At 40.5% G+C, this 26,249-nt stretch overlaps 1 protein-coding gene across 1 annotated transcript in view; it reads left to right on the forward strand.

Moving 5' to 3' along the window:
* The window catches only part of LOC113922282 (eukaryotic translation initiation factor 4E type 2-like), a 33,989-nt gene extending 8,452 nt beyond the window's left edge, over positions 1–25,537 (forward strand). Inside the window, exon 3 of the mRNA XM_035729330.1 lies at positions 24,788–25,537. Within this exon, the coding sequence (XP_035585223.1) occupies positions 24,788–25,537 (750 nt within the window). The remainder of the gene's footprint in view (positions 1–24,787) is intronic.
* Positions 25,538–26,249: the final 712 nt, after the last annotated feature.

Genomic DNA, 26,249 nt, shown 5'->3' on the forward strand with positions numbered 1-26,249 from the left:
AAAATCTTTAAAAACAAAACAAAAAAAGATTAAGAATTCCGTAGACATATTTAACAACCAATCAGACACAGTGGAAGAGACAGAATCAGTGAATTAGAAGATAACTACTCAGAAGGAAACATTAAAAGATTCAAAAATGGAAAATATAGGCTACAGGGTGAGTGACCTGAAGGTTACATAGTCTCTGTCTTCTTTAAATCTCTTTGCAAAGCATAGAGTTCCTTGGAGTCCATCTCTTTATTTTATTACCAAATAATATACAGCTAGAAGCAGTCATTTGATTCCTACAATGTTTTGCCTTATAGCCTCTTCACTCAGATACAAAAGTTAACTTCATTCATTTTCTGTCTTCCAAGATGTCTTGAAAACAGAATTGCAAATATTTCAAAAGTGCCCAACATGCCACCATTTTTATAGCCTCCTCTATCAGTTTCCTCAAAATTAATGCCATATATTTAAGCTTTTGTTGACATTATAGCCCAGTTCTAGTACCAATTTTTGTACCAGTGAACTTTTATTGTGTAACAGCCACAAAACTCAGTGACAGATAACAATAAATGTTCATTTCTATATATCTCTGGAGACCAGGGATCTATGTTGGACTTGCCTAGATATATCTGCTGTTTTCAGATTTCCAGTTATGTGTCTAGGGGCTAACTGGAAGCTAGTTCATCAAAGCTGGACCTGATGGAGCAGCTTGGCTCCTCATATCTTCCATTCTTCTCCCTGGACCAGTTCACTAGTCTAGACATAACCTTCTCATGATGATAGTAGCAGTGAAGGGTGAATAAGGCCTGATACAAAAGGCCCAGTGATATATGAGTCTAGCAATGAAAGACTGCTTGTAAAATATATGCCAGCATCTAATCAGCCAAAGCAAATCACATGGCTGAGCATGGAGTCAAAGAATAGAACAGATCATCCCTCTCGTGGTCAGAAGGTACAGCAGTAAAAAGAAGATAGCAGGAGGGGAAGAATGAAGGGGGGGAAATCGGAGGGGAAACGAACCATGAGAGACTGTGGACTCTGAAAAACAAACTGAGGGTTCTAGAGGGGAGGGGCGTGGGAGGATGGGTTAGTCTGGTGATGGGTAATAAAGAGGGCACGTTCTGCATGGAGCACTGGGTGTTATGCACAAACAATGAACCATGGAACACTACATCCCAAACTAATGATGTAATGTATGGTGATTAACATAATAAAAGTTAAAAAAAAAAAGGTACGGCAGTTACAGGCTGAAGAATTGGGACTAACTTAAGCAATCAACCACAGCATCCCGTACATCATAAAAGCAATTCTAAGCCACATTTATGTCTTTGCATATACCTGACTCTCAATTTTCTACTCTTATCTGGAATTCTCCTTCTATAGTAAGATCCTAAAGATTATAGAGAGCTCCACTTGGATTTACATTTCAGAGATGATTACCACTGTCACCTTTTCTGGAATTCTGTAAATTCTGTTTTGTTTTGTTTTTTCCCTATAAATCCCCACATCTGTCCTATGTGTAAACTTCTCACAATTTTCTGCTTATCATTAAATCTATTCTGTTAGTTCCTTAATGGGTTGCACTCATCTTTTCACTGGAGTCTTACTGGCCAATTTGCTTCGCCTTTATAGGAAATACTGGGCAGACAGTATTTTTATGTGTACTTATGTACACTTTTTTGTTCCTATTTTCTCCCCTCCTAGCATTACTTCTCTGAATTTTACCTTTTGAAGACTCTTGTTATAGTAAGACTTATGATATAAATATGTTTCATTTTTTGATAAAAGCACCTATCATTTAAATTCAACTCACTTTCTTGTCATTGAATAGATAATATAATCCAAAGGTATGTTCCATCATCAAACATCCACTCCAAGTGTGAGTTTAGTCCATGGTCATCTTGCCTGGTTCTTTCTCACCTTCCATATACTTTCTTTTAATGTCATATGTCCTAATTTCATATATTTCTTTGCATTTTGATACCTAATACCTGCCATTCTTAACTTCTGAGGTACATTCAGGTACATCTTGAAATTCAGGAATTACTGCCAGAAAAATCTCCATGTTCTGTCAATGCTTTATGTAGTCATCTTAGCAATAAGAGCTCAGAATTTGTAATGCCAGAGCCAGGATTGAGATTCAGGTTTATCTTCTATTTGGGCTAGTATATAAGTCCAGAACTGTCTTAGTTCCAAAATCCTTGGGCTTTTCATTACACAGCTCTAAATTTAGGTAAAAGGAAGTATTAGAAACCAATTTACCTGGGTTAAAGGTACCTAGGTCTATTTCATAATGTAACCATTGATGTTAAAATGTAACTGCAGGGTGTGGATTTTCTTATAGTAGTCAGAGATATTTAAGTTTTAAATCAGAGAAAAGTAACCCATACAGATTTCTATACCACTGAAAATGCCAGGAATAGGGCAGCTTTCTGTATGGTTAGATTTAGATGAGTATGACAGCTGTGGCCAAGCCCAAAGATAAGTCTTGAAAATTAGCATAGCCATTCCCAATCTCTATAGCAACAATAAAATGAATTCTATCACACACATGCACCCTCCTATGACCCCAATATTCTTTACATGTAGGTAGACTCACTGTCAATGATGTTAACCTTATTACATTTAATGACCTTCCCTTCTGTTGTAGGTAACATAATGGCCCCTCAATAATGTCCACGTTCTAAATCCCAAGAACCTATGATCATGTTACACAGCAAGGCAAGTAAAGTTGCAGATGGAATTAATGTTGCTAATCAGTTGATGCTGAAATGTGGAGATTGTCTTGAATTATCCAGGTGGGCCTGTTGTAATCCTAAGGGTCCTTTTAAGTGGAAGAGAGAGCCAGGAGAGTCAGAGTAAGAGAAGGAAATGGGAAGATGGAAGCAGAGATCAAAGTACTGTGATTGCTGGCTTGGAAGAAGAGAAGGCACCCTGGGCTTAGGAATGTGGCTAGGTGCTAGGGCTTAAAAATGACAAAAAAAAAAAAAAAAAAAAAAAAAAAAAAAAAGCAAGGAATGCAATATCCCCTTATAGCGTCCAGGAAAAACGAATGCATCCTTGCCTACACATAATTGTATTCCATTTTGGTTTTAGACCAGTGGAACCCATTCCAGGCTTCTGCCCTCCAGAATTGTATAACAAATTCGTGTTGTTTAAGCTACTGTTTGTGATTATTATAGCAGCAATAGGAGAATATTCCTCCTAATGCAAAGCACATTGAATTTTTCACCATAGATAGTTTATGATACCTATCTACGTGTTTGATAACAATATTCATGGATTATCCAAACCCTTGATTTCTAGCTTTTTTGTATAAACAGCTTCTGAAAAGGACTGGTTAAATTCCAGAATATGTATCTATCCATGCACTGTAGTTAACTGGCAGGTCAATTTCAGCCAGGTAGAGCATGTTTACCATGTCCAAAAATATCTTTCTTTCTATATATTTAATTGACCATATGACTGATACACAAACCTGATTTACTGTTGCGAGATTTATCTGGGAGATTTGATTATAGTCTCCAATCTCAAACACCCTATTCCACAATCTCGAACTTCCAGTCTTACTAGCTGTGGTCCTACTGCCACCCTAGCATGCAGCCAGCCCCAAGAGATTCAGCACCTGGTAATTCAAGATGATTTCTAAGGTCATTGTACAAGGAACAGGATAAGGCTGAGGGTATGTAACCAACCAGCTACGAGAATTATGAGAGAAAGTATGACTGAGAAAAAGGGTCTGTTAAAAAAGAAAACCACAGGCCCCAAATGGTGTCACTTAGACCCAAGCTCCCAAACTTGGGCTTAATACCCAATCCTAATTATAGTTTCAACCTCCCCCAGAAATGTAGTCTTACCCAGTCAGTCAGAAAATTTTCCATTAGCACCAACGAGTCTGCCTATTGGGTCCAGTCCATCCCTAAAGAAAGATGAGGTAGTCTGCATAAGACACTTTGCTTTTCCACCTAGAAAGCAGCCTGACCTAGAACCATCCTTTTCTTTTGCTAAGAACTTTCTTGCCCCCATTCCCCTTTTATAAAAACCTTCCATTTTGTATGATTCCTTGGAGCCCCCTCTATTTGCTGGATAGGATGCTGCTCAATTCATGAATCATTTAATAATGCCAATTAGATCTTCAAACTAGGCTGCACTTGGGTTTTTTAACAGATTTGGTGGAAGCAACAGGATCTGAAGCAAACTTCTGGCAGCATCCAGGGATGAAAAACACAGGCAATGGTACCTGCAAACCCTTTGAGTTCATGGTCTTTCTCGCCATTTCTGAAGGCTTTGGGTCAGCTCCTCAAGAGGCTCTTTTTTGCATTTGAGCTACCAATCTAACTGACTTTCCTTTATAGGACAGGTCAGCTTGCACTGGCAGACAATTATGCCCAGAGCCAACTGAGCTGGCCTATTTTCCCAGGGCCCAGTTATACTAGTATATTTGCTCAGAGCCCACCTGGGCTGGCAGAAAGGTCTGCCCAGAGCCAAGCCTACAGCCTCTCAGCTTATAATTCTCCGGGTAGGAAAGCTCCGCAAATTTTCGACGGAGTTGGTGGTCGTGCACACAGGGGCTTCTTGTGGCCAGGATGCAGTACTGCCAACATTTTAAGGCGCACATTTGCATGTCTTGTTTTGGGTCGATTAAAGGCTATTTTTAGCAGGGGTCTTTGGAGGCCAAAAAACTGCAAACATTGGTGGGCCCGGGTGAAGCATTTAAAGGTTGCTGGAGAGATTGCCACCTCAAGAAGACTCTCATGGTAGAATAAGTTGGTCACAGAACAGGTTGGACGGACTCTAGGTCACCCGACAACCTCAAAAAAACTGCAGTGAGATATACGGCACAGCACATCCATTTTAGGTATTAGTTTGGCTTCAAGAAACCCAAAGTCTGAGCTAATGGGATCCTTAAATTCTACAGAGTCAAGCCTGTTACCTTCCGGCACGCCGGTTTATTTTCTGTCTAAGAACTTTAGTCCCAGAAGTTGCAGACATGTAGCAAGATGGAAAAATTTCACGAAAAATAACCTAGAATTACAATGGCCAATATGGGGAACATTCCAATTAGACAAGGTTGTTCATTTAAGAAGTGCGCTTGAAAGGAAGACTTCCCAAATGAAGCAAACAGAAAGGGATGCCTGTTTTAATTGGTGTGCAGAAGCTTCTTCCTACGGATTTCAAGATTCTAAAATAACCTTAGTGAGAGGCTCGTTACAGAAGGTTACGAGAAATTAAAAACACGAGAGGTACCTAAGACAGGAGGACAGGACTCCCACTGTACCCCTCCACCCTTCTACCCCTGAGGTCATCCTGGCTACTAAATCTCTATCTGAACTGCCTTTCCACTCTGAAGAGACACGGAAGCAGCTACCTTTAAAGATAAAACCACCTGAGGTGGCAGGCGACCCTCCCGGGCTATCTTTCACTTCTTGGTCAAAGACTACACTAAGGGCCATAGTTAAAGAATTTTCTAAACCAAGGAGGATCCCCAGAAGTTTTTAAAAGAATTTAAAATCCTGATCTGAGCCCATGACCCCAGGCTGCCAGAGCTTTATCAGCTAGTGCACATGTCGGTAGGACCTGGCGAAGCCCCAAAATGGATGTGGGTAGCAGAACGGCGTAATTCCAAGGATGATATTTGAGTTATTGTGTCTCCAGCATGGTTCTCTTATAAATCAGAAAAAGCTCCCAGAATAGCAGCTAATCTTTTAAAAAGCCATTCCTAGAGCTCCCCCGCCCCCCAGGGATTGGTCTGTTATTCAAACACGCAAACAACAGAAAGATGAACCCGGGGCAGACGTCCCAGCCTCTCTGGAGGTGGCTGGAGGCTCTTCCTTCAGCATTCTGGATTCCAGTCAAGAAATGAGGTCGCCCAGCTTGTTCTGGTCGCTCTGTTTGTAAATGCATTGTCCCCAGAGATCCGTGGGCCCAAAAAAAGGGCAAAGGATAGGACAGGAGGCCACCAACCCGACTGAACTCATAGCTACAGCTGAGCATTTTGAAAGCAACTTCAAGTAAGATGAAACACACATCTGCCAAATTGTTGGCTTTACAGCTACAGCAGCTCCAAGGCCAGAGACCTAAAATAACATCTGGGCCCTGCACATTCTGCCCTTCTAGGACTCTACCGTCAAAACAATGGCCTAAAGATCAGTGTTCTATTTGTAATCAAATGGAGTGCTGGAAAAAAAAAAAATTGTCCTCAAAGGTCCTATGCAAATTCTTCAGTTTGAGTGCCCCCTAAGGGAGGACTCCTATATGGGCCCCTCCCAGGGTTGATAGGACTTGGAGGGATTCTCTGGTAAGCTGTTACCAGTAATTCCCCTCAATAGCCATTGGGAAACTGAAATTAGAATTAATGGAAAACCTTGCCAAATTTTAGTAGATATTGGAGCTACGCTTTCTATGTTAAATCCTGCTCTCATAGGACAACAAATTTCTCTGAGTAGAAAGGTTTCCATAGTGGGGGTTATCTAATGAAGTTCACAGTTTCATCTCAATCAGTACAGGTGACTCTGGGACTTTTTAACTGAGAAGTATTCCTTTTTGCCATGTGATCCAGCTCCAGTTAATTTATTAGGTAGAGATCTCCTTTCTAAAATAAAAGGGCTAATATACTTTGCTTCTAATGGAGACTTTACCTTAGAATTTCCTGGTCAACCTGAATCTGATCTTTTATGTTCTTTACAATCTGTTCTTTTTTTTCTTTTAAAGGTTTTATTTATTTATTTGACAGAGAGAGGCACAGCAAGAGAAGGAACAGAAGCAGGGGGAGTGGGAGAGGGAGAAGCAGGCTTCCCGCGGAGCAGGGAGCCTGATACGGGGCTCGATCTCAGGACCCTGGGACCATGACCTGAGCCGAGGGCAGACGCCTAACGACTGAACCACCCAGGCTCCCGTATTTACAATCTGTTCTTGATATAAAAGAGGAAGAATCCTAATAAAGTTCCCCTCTATAGCTGAGGTGCCAAACAAAACAAAACAAACAACAACAGCAACAAAACCAAACCTCCCCAAAACCTGTGGGCTGCTTCTAGTACTGACATTGGGAGAATAAAAGTGCAGAGACCACAAAAATTCAGATAGGGGTGCCTGGGTGGCTCAGTCATTAAGCATCTGCCTTCAGCTCAGGTCATGATCCTAGGGTCCTGGGATAGAGCCCCACATTGGGCTCCCTGCTCCGTGGGAAGCCTGCCTCCCCCTCTCCCCACTCCCCCTGCTTGTGTTCCCTCTCTCACTGTGTCTCTTTCTGTCAGATAAATAAATAAAATCTTAAAAAAAAAAAGAAAGAAACGGTGACTTATGAATATTCACAGAGACTAAGTAAAAAACATCATGACCTACAGGTACCATTTGAAGGAGCAACAAGAACCGGGAACTGTAATGTGGTAGCCGAGAGTGGTGTTAACGCCTTAAAATTTGATCACATCTCTCGGTTAAACTGCGATTCTGGTCAAAAGGTGGGGACTGTTCAAAAGAAAACCACAGGCCCAAAATGGTGCCCCTTAGACCCCAGGTCCTAAACTCAGGCTCAATACCCAATCTAAATGCTGTTTCAACCTCCCCGCAGAAATGCAGTCTTATCCGGTCAGTCAGCACACTTTCCATCAGCACCAATGAATCTGCCTGCTGGGTCCAGTCCATCCCTAAAGAAAGATAAGGTAATCTGCAATGATAATAATACCTTGCTTTTCCCCCAAGAAAGCAGCCTCACAGAGAACAATTCTTTTGCTAATAACTTTCTTGACCTCACTCCCCTTCTATAAAAACCTTCCATTTTATACGACTTCTTGGAGCCCCCTCTATTTGCTGGACGGGATGCTGCCCAATTCATGAATCGTTTAATAAAGCCAGTTAAATCTTCAAACTTACTGTGTTGAATGTTGTTTTTTAACAGGTATGGCTTAATTCCAAATATACAGACACTATCCATCCCTTCTGAGGACAAAATAATGCACTGGGTCATTCAGGTCACAGAAGTAATCAACACAAAACTTTCCAACTCCGAATACTTTAAAACTTGGAGATCTTCCTCCAATTCCCCCTGCTCTTGTCAACCCACGAAAACTCTACCCTTGATTACACTAACCCAAACTGTGTGGAAGAAATACTGGACATATTAATAATAGGGCCACATTAAATACCTGATGTAAGGGAAGGAAAGGGCAAGAAAAACCATCATGTGGCCTTTGGTCTTACCTCAGGGATATCATAGAAGCATTTGTTGCCTCTGGTATCAGATTTCCTTGGGTGACTTTATTGTAACACATTTATCTCCAGAATTGGTTGTGTTGAATACGATACGAGTTTTGAATACTATGTGAGTTTTTTGTAATAAAAAAATACTCCATGCTATTTTTTTATATCACTTCCATATTCTAATATTAAACTGGAAACCCCCCCACGTATTTTCCATTGTACGTGGACTACTCATTCAACAACCTCGTTTGCGATTTGTTTTTGAATATCTGTTAGTGGGCCCATATGATTATATTTGGTCTGTTCCAATTTTTAATTCCTTCTATCTTTAGGATCCATTCCTATTCATATTCTTCAGGTGTGTGTTGATACAAAATTAGCAAAACATTACACTTCTTTTGGTCTGTATTTTACCTTCTCACACATCACACTTTGTAGCTAATCATTCGGGGCCTTCTGGGAGCTGAGTATGGTTATAGGTCAAAGCACCAAGAGGAGGTACAGATATATCCTGGAGGATCAGCATTCCTCTACAAGGCCACCACCTCGGGGGAAGTCATTATAGGCTTTTGAGGCAAGGGAAAACTAACCTCAGTGAGGGGAGGGAGGCTGCTTCCTCTGACAAAGGAGGCTCAGCAGAATTGAGGGCTTCAAGGTTCCCCAGATTCTTTGAAATCTGCCCATACATCCTCATCCCAAATGTTAGGATCTCATTTCTTGTTAACGAACGCCCACAAACACAGGAGTTTGTGAGGTTGTAAACTCATCTTGCAATGCAATTCATCTATTGTAGGATTTGATTTGGTTTGTTTTTCAGAAATTTCAGCCCTTCTGCTCCCACAGATAAGTTTCTTTTATAACGGTCATAGCAAATTTCTGATCTTTTACCTGAACTCATCATTTTCGTTCTTCAAGTTTTCCAGCACATTTATTTTTTTAGGGGGTGAGGAAGAAGTAGATGGAGAGAGAATTTTTTTAAAGATTTATTTTATTTTATTTTATTAAGATTTTATTTTGAGAGAAAGAGAGAGAGTGGGCACGAACGGGGACAGGGTAAGAGGCAGAGAGAGAGGAAGAAGTAGGTTTCTGGGCGAACAAGGAGCCCGATGCTGGACTCCATCCCAGGACCCCGGGATCATGACCTGAGTCGAAGGCAGCTGCTTAACTGACTGAGCCATCTAGGCGCCCCTTATTTATTTATTTGAGAAAGAGAGAGAGAGAGAGAGAGAGAGAGCACAAGCAGGGGGGAGGGGGCCGAGGGAGAGAGAGAGAATCTCAAGCAGACTCCCAGCTGAGGGCAGAGCCCGACAAGGAGCTCGATCCCAGGACGCTGAGATCATGACTTGAGTCAAAATCAAGAGTCGGATGTCCATCGACAGATGAATGGATAAAGAAGATGTGGTATATACGTGTATACACACGCACGCGCGTGCGTGCACGCGCACACACACACACTGGAATATTATGCAGCCATCAAAATGAATGAAATCTTGCCATTTGCAACGACGTGGATGGAACTGGAGGGTATTATGCTGAGTGAAATAAGTCAATCAGAGAAAGACATATATCATATGACCTCACTGATATGAGGAATTCTTAATATCAGGAAACAAACTGAGGGTTGCTGGAGTGGTGGGGGGTGGGAGGGATGGGGTGGCTGGGTGATAGACATTGGAGAGGGTATGTGCTATGGTGAGCTCTGTGAATTGTGCAAGACTGTTGAATCACAGACCTGTACCTTTGTAACAAATAATACATTATATGTTAAAAAAAAAAAGACATAATAGGAAGGGAGAAATGAAGAGGGGAAATCGGAGGGGGAGATGAACCATGAGAGACGATGGATGCTGAGAAACAAACTGAGGGTTCTAGGGGGGAGGGGGTGGGGGGATGGGTTAGCCTGGTGATGGGTATTAAAGAGGGCACGTACTGCATGGAGCACTGGGTGTTATATGCAAACAATGAATCATGGAACACTATATCAAAAACTAATGATGTAATGTATGGTGATTAACATAACATAATAAAATAAAAAAAATTAAAAAAATTAAGAGTCGCACGCTTAACTGATTGCACCACCTAGGTGCCCCTTCCAGCACATTTAGAAACAACCAAACAACCCCGTTCTACTTCTTCTTTTCACTAATATATTTGATGATAACAACTACTTGCTCACCTTGCCTTCTTCTATAGACACTTGATTGTGGGACTCTATCTACAGATGATAATTTAAGTAATTATTGTCGCTGCATGCCATGGATGTCCCCTTTATCATTGGAAAGAAGGTCATGAATGACCTTAACTCTATCTTATGAAAGAAATAATTCCAGATAGCTCAGAGAACATATCCTCAAAGTTTGGTTTCCTTGGAACTACTTCCATGAGCCATTCTTGCATATCGCCACTGTGAGTGTTATGGAACATAGGGTTTATACAGGGAGGGATTAGACCTTACGCCATTGTGAAAGCTTGTGAGGAAGTCTGTAATGGAAGAGGGCTTTGCCTTTGTGTCAGGTTGTGGGTTGGAGGGCAAAGGAGGTCAGCAGTGCTGGCAGTCGGGAAGAAAATCTGGCTGTAAGGCAGAGAAGCAGGATAAACAGGACATAGCAGGAAAAACAGTAACCCTTGAGGAAAAACTAGACTTGGTGTTTGTTTCTAATTTGAACTTCACATTATGTATGCGACACGCAGAAGCATGGCCACATTGCTGTACAGCCTTCCACACAGGGACACCAAGTTGCTGGATGAGCAACCTGGAACTGGACAAACTGCAATCCTGACTGATGCTCCAAGCTGGCAAATCAGTGACAATGTGCCAAGCAATATCAATTCTTGCCAAATTCAGCCATATATGTAAATACCCCACCCTCTCCTCCAATCCCCTAGCTCCCATTTAGAGTAGCTTGTTTTGCTTAAGGTCTGGGAAACATCATAGAATCAATCAGACTTCCCCAGAAGAATAAAGAAGAATGAATACCTAGGGCAACAAACAAACAAACAAACCCAAAAAAACCCCAAGAAAAGAAAACGAAAACAAAAAAACAAACACCCCAAAAGAAAAAGTATGTAAAATGCAAAGGTTGGTGGACATCTATTGGTAAACTATATTACAACAACCAGAAAATGGCATCCGGACTAGTCAAGGGCTCAGGAAAATGGACACTATCTTTCATATACTTCTGGTCAGGTGGTATAGTGGGAGACTCCTTGTGAAGGAGAATTTAGTATAAATATTCATATTATTTATATCTGTATCTACATACACATACATATTTGATACACATATGTACCATACGTATTTGGTGTATTTTGGTCCCAATTCTGGAAAGTTACAGAAGTGCAAGGAGATTTAGTCCTACAGATGTGTGTAGTTTATTAAGATGAATACAAACCTCTAAAAAAGTTTTTTTTAAAAGATTTATTTATTTATCTGAGAGAGGGTGGGCACGTGAGAGAGTGCACACCAGTGGAGGGAGAGGCAGAGAGAGAACACTCAAGCAGACTCCCCACTGAGCATGGAGCCTGATTCGGGGCTTGATCCTATGACTCATGAGATCATGACCCGAGCCGAAACCAAGAGTCGGACACTTAATTGACTGAGCCACCCAGATGCCCCTAAAAAGTTTCTTTATGTGTAAAAACAGTATAATGCGTCAATATAGCAGATCCAAGACTTCGGCATAAAGATTACTTTGAGTTGAAAGTAATTAAAACCCAGGGGTACCCAGCTGGCTCAGTTGGAGTGTACAACTCTTGATCTCAGAGTTGTGAGATCAGGCCCCATGTTGGGTGTAAAGATTACTTAAAAATAAAACCTTAAAAAAAAGTGACTAAAACCCAGCAGATACAGGAAAAGCTCTCTGCCTCCCCCACAACTGCCTAAATTTACATTGGAAAGGAGAGCCTGTACCAGGAAGAGAGCTATTAACAGAGACACCCCTTTACCTAAGGAACTGTCTGCATAATAGGACAACCTTGTTTTTCCAAGCATCTCCTCTCACCTTCCTGCTAATGGCCTTCCTTCCCTTTGTGTCCTCAGCCCCTCCCCCTCTCCTTAGCTCATATTGTAAGATTCCTGTTGTCTCCTTGTCTTCAGAATCTCATGTCCCCTACCTATGCCTATTACATTTGATTTTCTCCTGTTAAGTCTGTCTTGTGTCAATTTGAATCCAAGTCCTGCTAGAAGGACCAAAGGGCAGAGGAAGGTCTTTCTTCCCATCAGTCTTCCCCTCCTGTGGATGAAAAGGTATCGTATAAAGCCTGAGCGGCCATATTGCTGCATGATGTGGGGCAAACCATTTAAATTCTGTGATCTTCGGTTGCACATTTTCACAATAGAATGTTCTTCTATCTTTACTGAACGATGTATTTGAGAAGCAAATGTGATATCAAAGATAAAAATCCTTTGTAATATATAAGCACGTTATCTAGAGAATAGGGATCAGTATTACTATAATTATCCAAGTAAAGATTATTCTGGTAAAAAATAATTTATTTTTTTTAAACTTCAACTACTGAGATTCATTTTTGCCACATTTCCCCAATTTATGTTATTTCTAGGCACCAACCTTCTATCAGCTTAGGTAGAGTTGAATTATTGGTGCTTTTTATTTGGTTTCTTTTTTAAGTGCTGTAGTCAATGATGATGCTAATTGTGATGGTGAGTTTCCATCTCTTAATTCAGTTTTCTACAACAATGTTAATTCTACAGATGGCTCTTAGAAATTCCTGTTTGGGGATTTTCATTTTTTATGTGTATTTTGGAGTAGGACAGAAGATAAACAATGAAAGAGAATCTCGATTTGCATCTAAGCAAACTAAATTCTATTCTTTCACTCATCTTAGAACATGAAAAGTCATAGGAGGCATTACTAAAAAGAAGAATTATCCACATTTTTTGGCAAGGAAATCACCAACTAAGACATTTTATTTTTATTTATTTATTTATTTTTTAAAGATTTATTTATTTATTTATTTATTTGACAGCGAGAGAGGGAACACAAGCAGGGGGAGTGGGAGAGGGAGAAGCAGGCTTCCCGCGGAGCAGGGAGCCCCATGCGGGGCTCGATCCCAGGACCCTGGGATCATGACCTGAGCAGAAGGCGGATGCCTAACGACTAGGCCACCCGGCGCCCCAACTAAGACATTTTAAATGAACGAAATGGTTTTCCCAATGTTTGCTGAGGACCAATGTGATAATAGAAGCTGGCATCTACTGAAAGGAAATGGAAGCCAGGATAAAAACAAAAAGCACTTCAAAAACTATTTGTTTTCAATCCATCAATTCATCAACAGTGATATTTAGGATGGTAATTTTTCACTCAGAAGAAATTTCAAGCACACAACCTTTTTGGTTGTTGGAACTGTGGAACTCCTAACAGGTATTTGCAGAAATGGACTGATTGGAATAATGAACTGCATCAACTGGGTAAGAAAGAGGAAGATCAACTTCATTAGTCTTATCCTCTTCAGCTTGTCCATTACCAGAATATGTTTCTTGATCATGATGCTGACTGATTCACTTCTACTGGTGCTCTCTGCAGATCCGCATAGCACTGGTCAAATTGAAAAAGTTAATATTCTGTTTTGCGTAATGATCAACCACTGAAGTGTCTGATCTGACACCTTCCTCGGCATCTTCGTATTTCCAGAAGATTGCTACTTTTTCCCATCCTCTTTTCTTTGGTTGAAGTGGAAAATAAATAGGGTGATTATTAGTATTTTTCTGGGGTCTTAACTCTTTTTTCTTTTTAGTTCCCAGTGATAGGCCACATAATTCCTGTTATTTTAAATTTAGAGTCAAGACATGGAAGATGAATATGTATGAAACACAAAGTATTATTTTCTTAGTGCTCATCAATGTTCAGATTACCATCCCCTTACCTTTTCCCATAGCATCATTTCTTCTGATACTTTTTTCTTTTTGCACACGTATCAGGAGGATAGCGTTTAATATCATAGGGTACCAAGATCCTAACACTGAAGTTCATGTAAAAGCCATGACAATGGTGACTTCCTTCTCTTTTTAATTTATCTTGTGCTGATTCTTACACAGGTTTCTGTTGCCAAACTGTTGCCAGGTCAACTGGGGAGACCCCATGCCCTGAGACTTCCACCCGGCCCATCCTAAAGATGCCACTGAAGGCTCTTGGTCTCATCATGAGAAAGAATTTAAGGACAGTCACAGCACCGCGGATGAGTGGTACAATCAGGAAAATTTGTTAAAGCGAAAGTACAGTATCGAGTTGGGAGAGTGGGTGAGAGAGAGAAAGAGAAGGAGGGAGGGAGACCGAGAGGGAGGGAGAGGGAGGGAGAAGAAGGGAGAGGGAGAGGGAGAGGGAGGGGAGGGAGGAAGAGGAAGAGAGGAAGAGAGGAAGAGAGGGAGAGAGAGGACCACAGGGCTTCCAGTTTCTCTTTTATTGACAGCTGTTAATAAGGGGGTGGAATATTCATTACTTGAGGTGGGGATTTCTTGGAGGCAGGGTTTCACACCTTTTCTTCCTTGTTTGGTCAAAGGTTTCCCCCGACTTTGTCAGCTATCTTGGGCCTGTCTGGTTTGATCCAGCTTCCTGTGGCTTGGCTTTGGAATGCTAGCTGGACAGGCTTCTGACTTTCCCAGTAGCTGGCCATGACTTCCTCTTCACTGGTCTTCAGGCATCCTGTTACAACCTAACTAACTGCCTCTAACAAAATCCTGAAATCAGATTTATACCATGTGCAGTAAGCCAATCTCTGAGTCACTGGCTTTGATGTAGAGAAAGTTTTATTTTTAGAAGGAGCCCAGTGAGTAGGCAGGGGAACACTCCCAAATCTGCTTTGTCTTGAACCGAGGGACACTTTAATATGGGGCTAGCAAGGTATGTGGGAGTTAGGACAGCGACTGGATGGGCCTTGAAACTTCTCAAGGGGAGGCTCAAAACTTTGAGATTTCAAGGTGTTTTGGACTTCAGGGCTCTCTCTTGGGGTTGTGGTGCATTACATGTTGTGACCTTATGTCGGCAAAATAGACATTATAAGGTAGCCTCCCTCCCTGGTTCCTGTAGTATTTTTGTTAACTTCAGCATTTGTGGTGATATGGAAATGTTCCTACTTTGATCTAGAGAATGTTAAAAGGGGAATATAGTAGCATTGGTAAGTGTAGTATAACACATAGTATAGTATAACATTGGTGTAGTAACAATGGCATAGTAACATTACTGAGAAAAACAAAAATGGAAGATGTAAGGAAGATTCAAACCAAGGCCACTCTGTGGATCATTCTATCAGGAAACTCTTTAAAGGTAGTATTTAGAGGTATTTTCTTCCATTAGTTTAACCCATCTTCTAAGATGGGAGAAAAAATCCTGTAACAATTGGTTAACTTGGAGAATTTATAGTCTCGCCAAAGGATGAGGTCATGAGGCTGCCACTGGCACCTACAATACCACAAATCACTGCAGATTTGACAAGGCGAAGTTGACACTGATGCCCACTGCAGAGAGAGTCAACAGGGTATGCCTCAGACTGTATAGACAATGGATACTGGTTTCACCAATATGGTGGCACTACCTTGCACACTAGATTCTGCATAGTCCCTGTTTCTTTGCCTACTAGCTTCTATTTGATAAAGCCTCAGCCATAATCTCACATATAATCTCAAGGAGGCCTGGGAAAGTGACTGTCTCAATGATTTATTTTTCCCCCTTCAAATGAGTGTGATACACAGCCTTGAGTTGGCTTCCAATGATTCAGCCTTCTGGTGTTTGTGCCCTTATATAATCTGTAACCTTGAGTATGAGGTAGACTTAGTAACTCCCTCCTAATGAACAAAATATAGCAGATGTGTAGGGCATAATGTTAAGTTATACTTGTCTTAGGTGCTTGTTAAGGGCTGACTTGTGTCCCCCCAAAATTCACATGTACTTCAGAATGTGACTGTATTTGAAGATAGGGCTTTGAAAAAGGTAATTAAGTTAAAATGGTTTCATTAGGGTGGGCCCTAATCCGATATGCTGAGTGTCCTCATAAGAAGAGATTAGAACACAGAAAACACAGGCAAAGGATCAACCATATAAGGACACAGTGAGGAGGTGGCCATCCATCTACCAGTCAAGGAGAGAGGCTTCTGACAAAAGTGAGCTTGCTGACACTTTGATCTTGGACTTCCAGTCTCCAGAATTGTGAGAAAATAAATTTGTTTTTTTAAGCCACCACATCTGTGGTATTTTGTTATAGCAGCCCTAGCAAACTAATATAGTTGCTCTCTGTTTCCTCAGACTCAGGGAAGCCAGATGCCATATTGTGAGCTGCCCCATGGAGAGGACTATAAGACAAGAAGCCTGTTCTAGCTAGAACAGGCTAGAAGTCAATAGCTAGTGAATTCCTGAAAACTGCCAATAGCCAAGTGCGTGGGCTTGGAAGTGCATCAGCCCCCAGTTGAGTCTCGAGATGATGGATAATTTGGAGATGATGGATAATTTGTCTTCAGCCTGGTGAGAATCCTTGAGCCACTGGCATCTAGCGAAGCTGTGCCCAGATTCCTGGCACACAGGAATTGTGAGGTAATACGTAAGTGTTGTTTTAAGCTGCCAAGGTTTACAGGAGATTAATTTGTTATGCAGTGCAGTAGTACAATACTAATACAATGGAGATAGATCCCACAATGTGTGTTGTATCAGTCAGGGTTGAACTAGAGAAGCAGAACCACTAGGATTTATTACCTGGAATTGTCTTGCAGGACCCTGGGGGCTGGCTGAGCACTCTTTGCCAGGCTGTCTAATGTTTGAACCCAAAGTCAAGTGGTTGGCAGTTAGGAAGGGAAGATCACAAGCTTTCTTTCTGCTGCTTGGAGTCTCTTAACCTTTGGGATGGCCTAGTCTATCTGATTAAGTCAGGCCCCTTCTGGATAGCCTCCTCTCTGATTAACTCAAAATCAACTGATTTGAGACCTTAATTACATCTGAAAAATCCTTTCCTAGGACCTAGGGCCTTGGCTAGCATCTGAATGGGTAGCAGGAAAAAGGTGTGTGTGTGCTGCAGATGGCTGTTGGCCTCCCCCTGCCCGATAGCTCTCCTGAGTGGGTCTCCCTTGTAGGACACCATCAGCACATTCTAGAAAATGCCTAGTTGGCACATCAAAAAGCCATGCTAGGAGCTTTCATAATTTCAAGGGAGGCTGGGGAAGTATTTCAATTTAGTTCTCTAAAATTAGAGATCGAATGTTCATAGCAGCAATGTCTGCAATAGCCAAACTGTGGAAAGAGCCGAGATGCCCTTCAACAGATGAACGGATAAAGAAGATGTGGTCCATCTATACAGTGGAATATTATTCAGCCATCAGAAAGGATGAATACCCAACTTTTACATCAACATGGATGGAACTGGAGGAGATTATGCTCAGTGAAATAAGTCAAGCAGAGAAAGTCAATTATCATATGGTTTCACTTATTTGTGGATCATAAGGAACAGCATGGAGGACATTAGGAGAAGGAAGGGAAAAATGAAGGGGGGGAATCAGAGGGGGAGATGAACCATGAGAGACGATGGACTCTGAGAGACAAACAGAGTTTTAGAGGGGAGGGGTTGGGGGATGGGTTAGCCCGGTGATGGGTATTAAGGAGGGCACGTACTGCATAGAGCACTGGGTGTCATACGAAAACAATGGATCGTGGATCACCACATCAAAAACTAATGATGTATTGTATGGTGACTAATATAAAATTAAATAAAATTAAAAAATAAAATAAAATTAGAGATCGATAGAATAAGGCATGATTCCAGGAGTAGGATCCAGCTTTTGGGTGACTGAAGAGAATGACAACTGTTCGATGTAATCTGCTTCTTCAGCTCCCCAACATTCACCACTTACCCCCCATTTAAAATTGACAAAAAAAAAAAAAAATCCCTGCTCCCATCTAACAAAAGAAGCTATCCCTTACTATATTAGATGCCTATTTTTCATTACAGATCACCTGAGACTTAGTAGCTTTAAACAGCAATAATCACTATCCCCTCTTGGTTACTAAGAGTCAGGAATTCAGGAGTGACTCAGCTGCATGGTTCTGGCACTGAGTCTCTTATGAGGCTGCTGGAGTCATCGTGATGGCCTCTTCCAGGTGCCTGCACTAGGAACACTCGAGCAGCTGGGCCCCGGAAGAGCTCAGGCATCTCAACTCTGCTTCTCTTTGGTTTTTCCACATGGGTCCTCCAGCACTGTGACTCAAGGCTTCAAAGGCAGATGTCCCAAGATGACTGGCTTTTTAAACCTCATCTGGCAGATTCACCAGTGTCAGTTCTAGGACATGCTATTTACTGAAGCAAACCACTGAGGCCCATATTGAAGGGTACGGGAATTACACACCATCTATGTATGTAAACTGTGTCAAAGCATTTGGTCATATTTCCAACCACCAAAATTGGAGCTCCAAAAATGGACTCTTGTTTCATCTGATCCAAATCCCTGATCTCTGGACAATGCCAGTTCTTCCCTTATTTCCATCATGATTCTTCTCCATAATTTATAATTTATAGACTAAACTGTAAAACTAGTGATCACTAATCTATCTTTATTTTTTTAAATTTAAATTCAAGTTAGTTAACATATAGTGTATTATTAATTTCCAGGTAGAATTTAGTGATTCATCAGTTGTATATAACACCCAGCGCTCATCACATCATGTGCCCTCCTTAATGCCCATCACCCAGTGACCCCATCTTCCCACTTACCTCCCCTCCAGCAACCCTCAGTTTGTTCTCTATAGCTCAGAGTCTCTTATGGTTTGTCTTCTTCTCTGTTTTTAACCTATTTTATTTTTCCTTCCTTTCCCCTAGGTTCATCTGTTTTGTTTCTTAAATTCCACATATGAGTGAGATCATATGATAATTATCTTTCTCTGACTGACTTATTTCACTTAGCATAATACTCTCTAGTTCCATCCACACTGTTGCAAATGGCAAGATTTCATTCCTTTTGATGGCTGCATTATATTCCATTTTGTGTATATATATATATATATGTATATCACACCTTCTTTTTCCATTCATCTGTCAATGGACATCTTGGCTCTTTCCACAGTTTGACTATTGTGGACATTGCTGCTATAAACACTGGGATGCATGTACCCCTTTGAATCACTATTTTTGTATCCTTTGGATAAATACCTAGTAGTGCAACTAATCTTTCTTTACATGAAATAATGGGAAAAAAGAAAGAGGTAAATCTGAAAAGTAGTAAAATGCACTCACAAGATGTTTTACCTAGAGTAATGACCAAACAGCTTCAGTAAGCAATACTTCCAGAGATATTTTCTATGCACTGCATAAAATATAAATTTGTTAAATGAATATATATATTTAAAAATATATATGTATAAGAATACATATATATCAACTATGTTGGGTGACCACATTTCAGTATTCCATCTTACCTAGAAACAATCCAAAGATTTTTGATTATCACCCAATTTAATATTAGTCTAAAGTCCTAAATATAACTAAGAATCTTGGAACATTTTTAAGCCGATATATTACAGAAAACAATTACTGTTGATACACAAAACATTTCATAATTTCTATTCAGTTTATTAGAACATGTACTTTTACATTTTTTGTGTATTTTAACATGTGAACATAATATTAGCTTATCTTATCAGTAAACCAGTACAAGAATTTTAGGAATTTAGAATGACAACCCCAAATCTTATAAAAAGTAAAACATGGGGCGCCTGGGTGGCTCAGTTGTTAAGCGTCTGCCTTCGGCTCAGGTCATGATCCCAGGGTCCTGGGATCAAGCCCCGCATTGGGCTCCCTGCTCAGCGGGAAGCCTGCTTCTCCCTCTCCCACTCTCCCTGCTTGTGTTCCCTCTCTCGCTGTGTCTCTCTCTGTCAAATAAATAAATAAAAAATCTTTAAAAAAAAAACCAAGTAAAACATATCCCACACTGAAAACATCAGAGGAAACCATATGCCAATCTGATCTGTTATAGCAATCATTTGGATTATATAAGCCTGGTTTCTTATAGAAAAACACTCCTGAACTAGTAGTTTTTGTAGAAAAGATTTTCTTTCTTTCTTTTTTTTTTAAATGGATGAGCATATTTAAAGTAGTAGAAGTTCGATTTCTTCATTCTCCGGGAATTCTCAAATGTTACGTTTTAATAAGTGTTTCTTAAACTCTGTAAAGCACTTAGAACAAAATTCCTTGCATAAGAGTATCCAGAGGTGGGCAAAAATTTCATACTCACAATAACAGGCAAAGGCTTTTGTCAGTTGCAAACAGAAACACAGAGGGCTTGCTTCTTTGTATAATATCAGCCCAGGGACAGAATAGATATAGAACACAAAAATTCACTTGTACAGTTGTAAAATTCACTAATACAGACATTCTCCTTTCCAGAAGAAGCAAGATATATTCTTGCACAAATTGACAAACAGATAAACAACAACAACAAAAAAACTAGCAAACCAAATTGTGGAGCTTTTCTCACCTGATAGAATAGATATCTTCTCTATCAAATAGACCAAAACACTAAATTCTGAATCACTGTCATTGTATTCATTTGCTCTTTCTGTGCAACAGATTACCAGAAATTTAGTGCGTTAAATAAAACAAACAAACAAACAAACAAGCAAACACACATTGATTTTTATTTATTTATTTTTTGGTTGATCTGTATTGGGTAGTTTGATCTTTGTCTTTTTCTTTTTTTATTTAAAATCAATTAATTAACATAGTGTATTATTAGTTTCAGAGGTAGAGTTTAGTGAGTCATCAGTTGCATATAACACCCAGTGCTCATTACATCACTTGCCCTCTTTGATGTCCATCACCCAGTTACCCCATCCTTCCACCCACCTCCCCTCCAGCAGCCTCAGTTTGTTTCTTATAGTTAAGAGCCTCTTACGGTTTGTCTCCCTCTCTGATTTTGTCTTATTTTATTTTCCCCTCCCTCCCCCTATGTTCATTTGTTTTGTTTCTTAAATTCCACATAAGAGTGAGATCATATGATAATTGTCTTTCTCTGATTGACTTATTTCACTTAGCATAATACCCTCTAGTTCCATCAATGTCATTGCAAAAGGTAAGATTTCACTTTTTTGAGGTTTGAATAATATTCCATTGTATATATATATACCACATCTTCTTTATCCATTCATCTGTCGATGGACATCTGGGCTCTTTCCATAGTTTGGCTATTGTGGACATTGCTGCTATAAACATTGGGGTGCATGCAAACACACATTTATTATCTCATAGCTTTTTTGGGTCAGGAGTCTGGGCAAAGCTTATCTGTGTTCTCAGCTTCAGGATCTCACCAAGTTAAAAACCAACATTTTGACAAACTGTATTCTCATCTGCAGGCTTGGCTGAAGAATCCAGTCCCAAGTTCACATGGGTTGTTGGCAGAATTCATTTTCTTGTGGTCCTTTCCGTGTGTACTTCATCACATGGCTGCTTACTTACTTAAGGCCAGCAAGAGTCTCTCACTCAGTGGAGGCCCAGCCACTCTTTTGAAGCTTTACCTGATAACATCAAGCCCGTGAAGGATAATCTCCCTTTTAATTAACTCAGAATTAGGGATTTAGGATCCTAAGTATCTGCAACATTCCTTCATGCTGGCCATATTCTGCAGGCTAGAAATAAGTCACAAGTCCTGCCCATGTTTAAGGGGAGGGAATTAGGGTGTGAACATCATAGGGAACAAAAGTTTTCAATTTCGACACAGTCCAATTTATTAGCTTATTAATTTTATGAATTGTGCTTTTGATGTTGTATCTAAGAAGTCTGACTAACTCAAGTTTACAAAATTTTCTTTTATGTTTTTTTCTAAAGTTTATAGTTGTTCCTCTTACATTTAGGTTCTACAATCAATTTTGGGTTAATTTTGTGTATGGTATGAAATAAGGGTCTAAATTTATCTCTATGAATGTGGATATTTAATTGTCCCAACTTCGTTTGTGGATACAAAAGAAAGATCATTTCTCCCCTTGATTGCCTCGATACCTTTCTTGAATTCATTTGTAGTAGCACTCCAGCTGGTCTTAAGGGTTCACTTGCTTCAAGTTAACACCCTCCTTACTTACTGACTTAAGGCCCTTGATCTGTGAAAGAACTAATTTACTTTTCTTGAGATTTGTAGGCCACTGGCCTTGAGGAGTAAAGGACCGGAACTTTCCGAGGCCACAGCAGCCAGCAAGTCTATATGAAGCCACCTTGGGTTTCTGATTAACGTAGCAACTTTTTAGCAAAATGTTTTTCTTCTTTTAGGTCACAAATTATTTTACTGAACTTCTTTTGTGTATCAGGAGACCTTGCCCTCCTTTGCTGAAAGAACAGAGTCCTCCTAAACATCACGGAATAAGAACCGGACCCCCAGCATGACCCCCTTGCACTGAGATCATGTGTGTAGCTGGCATCATGGGGTCTGCACATAATCAAGAAATGTTGCAGACCACTGCACTCCTTTTGCTGAGTAACTACCCTAAACCCCTTTAAAAACCCTGGGCCAGGCAGAAATCTCTGAGTTGGCTTTGAACAAGAGTCGGCCTTCTCCCCAGGTTGCTAGCCTCCTGAATAAAGCTCATGTTCCTTTCCAATCAAAAACTCCTCTCTTGAGGGGCACCTGAGTGGCTCAGTCAGCTAAGTGTCTGACTCCCGATTTCAGCTCAGGTCATGAGCTCAAGGTCCTGAGATCGAGCTCTGTGTCGGGCTCCATGCTCAGCAGGGAGTCTGCTTGAGATTCTCTCCCTCTGCCCCTTCCTGCTGTATGCACATGCTCTCTCTCAAATAAATAAATAAAAACCTTAAAAAATAAAACAAACAAAATCTCATCTCTTGAGTAATGGCCTTTCGAGTGACAGGCAGCCCAACTGGGCTCAGTAACAAATTGACCATGAATGTAAATATTAAACTGGACTCTCAATTGTGTTTCATTAATATATATATCTAGCTGCATGAGAATACTGCACTATCTTTTTTTCTTTAAATTTTTTATTTTTATGTTAATCACCATACATTACATCATTAGTTTTTGATGTAGTATTCCATGATTCATTGTTTGCATATAACACCCAGTGCTCCACGCAGAATGTGCCCTCTTTAATACCTGTCACCAGGCTAACCCATCCTCCCACCTCCTCCCCTCTAGAACCCTCAGTTTGTTTTTCAGAGTCCATTGTCTCTCATGGTTCGTCTCCCCCTCTGATTTCTCCCCCTTCATTCTTCCACTCCTGCTATCTTCTTCTTTTTTTGTTTTTTTTTCTTAACATATATTACATTATTTGTTTCAGAGATACAGATCTGTGATTCAACAGTTTTGCACAATTCACAGTGCTCACCATAGCACACACCCTCCCCAATGTCTATCACCCAGCCACCCCATCCCTCCCACACCACCCCCACTCCAGCAAGCCTCAGTTTGTTTCCTGAGATTAAGAATTTCTCATATCAGTGAGGTCATATGATACATGTCTTTCTCTGATTGACTTATTTCACTCAGCACAACATCCTCCAGTTCCATCCACGTCGTTGCAAATGGCAAGATCTCATTCCTTTTGATGGCTGCATAATATTCCATATTATATATATATCAAATCCCTGCCGGGATTTGAGAGGAATTGCACTGAATATATAGATCATCTCTTTACCTGAGAAGACTCTGTATTCCAGTTTTTAGTTCAGGTGGTCTTCCCTTCTTGCACAGCTTTATGATGAATTTCAAATACAATTTTGGCAATTTGCTCTCTATCCTTCTTGTTATTGGAGGGAATCTTTCTTTTTTCAATTTGCTACATTCTATTCCTAAATGGAAGTTATGGTTGGTTAACTTTAGTGTATCAAACAACACAGGATCAAATGACTAAGGAACAACATTCCTGCCCTTTCTGTACCAGACAGGCAAGGTGGAATATAGTATACAAACTCCTCACAAAGACCACTGGGAAAGGATATCATTACTATCTGCACTGTACTGATGATCATAATGAGGCAGAGAGTAGTTTCAAAACAGCGTCCAAGATCAGAGATGTATGAAGCAGACAATCTGGGTTTCTCATCCTGGCAGTCCGGCTCAAGATCCTCTGCTAAAAACAACTACTACAGGGGTGCCTGAGTGGTTCAGTTGATTAAGCATCTGCCTTCGGCTCAGGTCATCATCCCAGGGTCCTGGGATGGAGTCCCGCATCAGGCTCCTTGCTCAGCAGGGAGCTTGCTTCTCCCTCTCCCACTCCCCCTGCTGCTCTCCCTGCTTGTGCTCTCTCTCTCTCTATCAAATAAATAAATAAAATCTTTAAAAAAATAAAAAATAAAAAAATAAAACAATTACTACAAAAACTGAATCTGAATGAAATTCAAGGGTAAAAGTTGATTTTAACATCTATTAATCTTAAAAAAGAAGTTATCAAAAATGAATTAAACAGAGAAAACAAAATTGAATATTCATATATGGAAAATACTGGAATTGGCAATGGAAAACACATGTTCTTTTGAAATGCCCAAAACTGTTTACAAAATTCTTGAATATTTTAATTAAATATTAATATTTGAATATAAAATAGACTCAAAAAAGAACTTTATCAAAGCCCTAAGCATGAGAGATATATCTGGTAGCTATTAATAATGGGTTGAGAGTGGCGACGGTGGCGGTGAGAGGCTGAACAACAAGTTCGATGCATTGAAAGACGATGACAGTGGAGGCCATGATCAGAATGAAGAAAACAGCACACAGAAAGATGGTGAGAAGGAAGAAACAGAACGAGACAAAAGTCAGGGCAGCAGTAAGAGGAAGGCTGTTGTTCCTGGACTAGCAGAGCATCCCCTGCAGTACAACTATACTTTCTGGTACTCCAGAAGGATGCCCGGCCGTCCCACCAGCTCACAGAGCTATGAACAGAATATCAAACAGATTGGCACCTTTGCCTCTGTGGAGCAGTTCTGGAGGTTTTATAGCCGCATGGTACGTCCTGGGGACCTGACAGGTCATGGTGACTTCCATCTCTTCAAAGAAGGAATTAAACCCATGTGGGAGGATGATGCAAATAAAAATGGTGGCAAGTGGATTATTTGGCTGCTGAAGGGCTTGGCATCCCGTTGCTGGGAGAATCTTATCCTGGCCATGTTGGGGGAACAGTTCATGGTTGGGGAGGAGATCTGTGGGGCTGTGGTCTCTCTCTGGTTTCAGGAGGACATTATTTCAATATGGAATAAGACTGTCAGTGACCAAGCAACCACAGCCCGAATCTGGGATACGCTTCGGCGAGTGCTTAACTTACCTCCCAACACCATTACGGAGTACAAAACCCACACCGACAGCATCAAAATGCCAGGCAGCCTGGGCCCCCAAAGGCTCCTTTTTCAAAACCTCTGGAGCCGTGGTTGAATGTGCCATGACCCTCTCCCTCTCTGGATGGCACCATCATTGAAGCTGGCATCATCGGAGTCTCTTGTTCTGTTGGCATGCTACCTGGAACATCCTTCTGTCCTGGACAAGAGGAATTGGAAGAGCATTTTATGTTTTAAGAACAGGCTGACACGCAGCAGCTATAACAACAGCTGAGATCACTTAATAAATGGTGCTAAACTAAAAATAAATAAATAAATAATGGGTTGAAAAGTCTGCATGGGAGAAAGGGAGGATTTAAACTGGATGATCTCCTGACACTGGTTTTACATTTTGGAAATTATAGGACAGTAATTCCATCCATGAGATGCATATGTATTTGGGTGAGTTTGTGTGTGTGTGTGTGTGTGTGTATGTGTGTTTATGAGGTTGTAAATAAATAAAACTTTTTAAAGTATTAGTTATCAGCAACCAGCTTTTAGAGAGAATTATCTTTTCTGGATGCTTTTGATAGGAAAAGCTTGAATTCTTCCTATGTAAATCTGGCATTAAAAAAGTAATAATAAATCCATAGCGCTGTAGATCTTAGCTATAACCCAGCTCCATGAAACAGTTTGAACATTCACTGTTTGTTCTATGTATTGGGTTTTTAAATTTTACTACCTCAAGACTAAAGTTGGTGAACACAAATTATGGAAAGGTTAAACAAGGAACAAATTGCAAAACAATATGTCCTTATTTGCATGTTAGC

Source organism: Zalophus californianus, chromosome 9, assembly GCF_009762305.2.
Source record: "Zalophus californianus isolate mZalCal1 chromosome 9, mZalCal1.pri.v2, whole genome shotgun sequence".
In the NCBI taxonomy this organism is placed as follows: Eukaryota; Metazoa; Chordata; class Mammalia; order Carnivora; family Otariidae; genus Zalophus; species Zalophus californianus.